Consider the following 2,812-nt stretch of genomic DNA (forward strand, 5'->3'; position numbering starts at 1 on the left):
GGGATTGGGGCTCCAGGGGTCCCCCAGGGCTCTTAAGGGCAGGGGAACACCACGGCTGGGGGGAAGGGGGGAACAGAACTGGTAATGGGGTTTTGGGGGTCCCAGCCCATCCCAGTCCCTCCCAGTGCCCCCCCCAGTCCTTCCCAGTGCTCCCAGTACCTGGTGGCAGCAGCAGCAGCAGCAGGAGGAGGGGGGGCAGGAGGGTGGTGACCACGGGCCTCATGGTGGGCGCTGGGGGACACGGGGGTCACCGCAGTGTCACCCCAGTGTCACCCCAGTGTCTCCTGTGTCCCCCCGGTCCCCCTCCAGTGTCCCCAGTGCCCCCAATTGTCCCCATCCCCCCCTCCCGTCCCCGCTGTCCCCATTGTCCCCTGTCCGCCCCCGCCCCCCCAACCCCGTGTCACTGTCCCCCATTGTCCCCATTGTCCCCAGGCGGTCCCAGGCGGTGCCGGGGGCGGGTGACAACACCCGGTACTGCCCCTCCTGACCCCCCCCGACCCCTCCCGAGCCCCCCCGACCCCCTCCGGGCCCCCCCACGCCGCGAATTCCTGACGCGCCGCCGTCACCCCACGGCCCGACGGGACAAAGGGACCCTCTGTGTCACCGACACCCCCGGGGGGGTCAGGGCGGCCGGGGGGGACCCCGCGGGTTTGGGGGCGGCCCAGGGGTTTGGAGGCTCCCAGGGATTCGGGGGGGTCCCAGCAGTTTTTTGGGGGCCCCAGGAGTTTGGGGGCGTCCCAGGGGTTTGAGGGGTCCGAGATGTTTTTGGGGGGTCCCAGAGGTCTGGGGGTCCCCTCCATCCTTGGGCCCCTGGGGGACAGCGCGGGGGGGCTCCGGGGGGTCTGGAGGGACCCCGCGGTCCTGGCGGTGCCATCGGGGCCACAACGGGACGTTTGTCCCCAGCCCGGTGATGTCACCCCCCCTCCCCCGGGGCCATGTGGGGGGGCCCCCGGACAGCTGCGTCCGGGGGAAGCCTGGANCCCCCCCCCGCCAAAGCCCCTCCGAGCCCTCCAGGTGCCCCCTCCCCCCTCACCTGCAGCGGGCGCCGCTCGGGGTCCCCCCCCTGCCCCGGGGGGGCCACCGGGGTCACCTCGGGGGCTCCCGACGCCTTCCTGGGGGACGGGGGGGGGGCACCGCGTCACACGTGACCTCTGACCCTGGCCCCGCCCACCCCCCAAAACCCCCCGGGGGAGTGGCAAATCGGGGATGGGTGTGGTCTCTTCCAAGGGGGTGTGGCCTGTGGGGTGTGGTCCCTGGGCAAGGTGTGGCCTCTCCCACTGGGGTGTGGCCTCTGGTGGGTGTGGTACTTGGGGTGTGTCCCTGAGGGGTGTGGCTTTTAAGGGGCGTGGCTTTTAAGGGGTGTGGCTTACAGGGGCGTGGCCTCCCAGTGGGTGGGGGGGTCCCTCCTCCCCATGGATGTGTCCCCTCCCCCCATGGGTGTGGCCCCAGGTGGGCGGGGCCCCAGGTGGGCGTGGCCCCCGGTGGGCGGGGCCCGTGGGGGGCGGGGCTCACTTGCGGCGGCTCTGGCTCAGGTAACACACGAGGGCGATGACGACGGCGAAGGCCACGACGGCCCCGACCGGGCCCACCTTGGCCCAGACCAGCCCCGCTGGGGGCACAGGGGGGATTCAGTGGGGTCATGGGGGGGGTAAGACCCCCCTCGAGCGGCAACAACCTCCAACTTTTCCCCCCTGGGGCAATAAACCCACCTCAGTGGGCTACAAACCCTCCCCCTCCCCTCCACCCCCACGGGAACCCGGCCTGGGGAATTCCCACGTTCCACCCCCCCTTCACCACTGCCCCAGGTGCCCCCCCAAGGTGCCTCAGGTGCCCCCCGGGGTGATTCAGGTGACTCCCATGTTGCCCCAGGTGCCCCCAGCGTTGCCCCCTTTGCCTCCCATGTTGCCCCCTGTGCCCCAGGTGCCCCCCGAGGTGCCCCCCAGGGTGACTCAGGTGACCCCTATGTTGCCCTATCTGCCCCAGGTGACCCCCCCGTTCCCCAGGTGCCCCCCGAGGTGCCCCCCATGCCCCCCGAGGTGCCCCCAGCCCTCACCGGGGTGGTGGAAGCGCAGCTGCTGCCGGGCGGTGCCGTGGGCGTTGCGGGCGAGGCAGAGCACGGCGAGCCGGGGCTCGAGGGTCCCGCGCAGGGTCAGCACCCCCGTCACCGTCCCGGGGCCCGTCCCGGGGCCGGGCACCCCCCCGGGCGTGGCCAGGGCGTAGTCCCGGTGCCCCTCGGCCACGGTGACGTTGTGGGAGGGCAGCTCGAAGGCCACCACGGGCTCGGGGACGGCCGAGGCCGCGCAGACGCACCGGGCCCCCTCCCCGACCGGGGTGCAGCGGGACTCGGGGAGCAGGACGGGGGGGTCTGCGGGGGGGGGAGACCAAAATGGGCCCCAGAACTGCACCCGGGGGAGCCCAAAACCCCTGAACTGCACCCAGGGGAGCCCAAAACCCCCCGGGCACTACAGGACACCCCAACACCCCCCCCGACACCACGGGACAGCCCAGAACTGCGCCCGGGGGGGCCAAAACACCATGGATACCACAAGACCCCCCCAAGCCCCCCCTTAATGACCCCAATACCACCCTAAGTGACCCCAGTACCCCCCCAGGGCCCCCCTCAGGGCCCCTCCAGGACCCCCCCTCACACTCCATGGTGATGTTGAAGGCCAGGCTGACCCCAACACTCCCCAAAATCCCCCCAAACCCCCCTCACACTCCACGGTGATGTTGAAGGCCAGGCTGACCCCAATGCATCCCCCAAATCCCCCCAAACCCCCCTCACACTCCACGGTGATGTTGAAGGCCAGGC

General features: G+C 71.9%; 1 protein-coding gene across 1 annotated transcript in view; it reads right to left on the reverse strand.

The window, feature by feature from the left end:
- Positions 1 to 1,033: 1,033 nt before the first annotated feature.
- The window catches only part of LOC108510162 (Schwann cell myelin protein-like), a gene marked incomplete at its 3' end in the record, with an annotated part of 4,839 nt that continues 3,060 nt past the window's right edge, over positions 1,034 to 2,812 (reverse strand). The window contains exons 4-7 of the mRNA XM_017839847.1: positions 2,717 to 2,786; positions 2,054 to 2,365; positions 1,513 to 1,609; positions 1,034 to 1,112 (exon numbers count right to left, since the gene is read on the reverse strand). Coding sequence (XP_017695336.1) covers positions 1,034 to 1,112; positions 1,513 to 1,609; positions 2,054 to 2,365; positions 2,717 to 2,786 — 558 coding nt within the window. The remainder of the gene's footprint in view (positions 1,113 to 1,512; positions 1,610 to 2,053; positions 2,366 to 2,716; positions 2,787 to 2,812) is intronic.

This window comes from Lepidothrix coronata, unplaced genomic scaffold, assembly GCF_001604755.1.
Source record: "Lepidothrix coronata isolate B3197 unplaced genomic scaffold, Lepidothrix_coronata-1.0 Scaffold514, whole genome shotgun sequence".
NCBI lineage: Eukaryota > Metazoa > Chordata > Aves > Passeriformes > Pipridae > Lepidothrix > Lepidothrix coronata.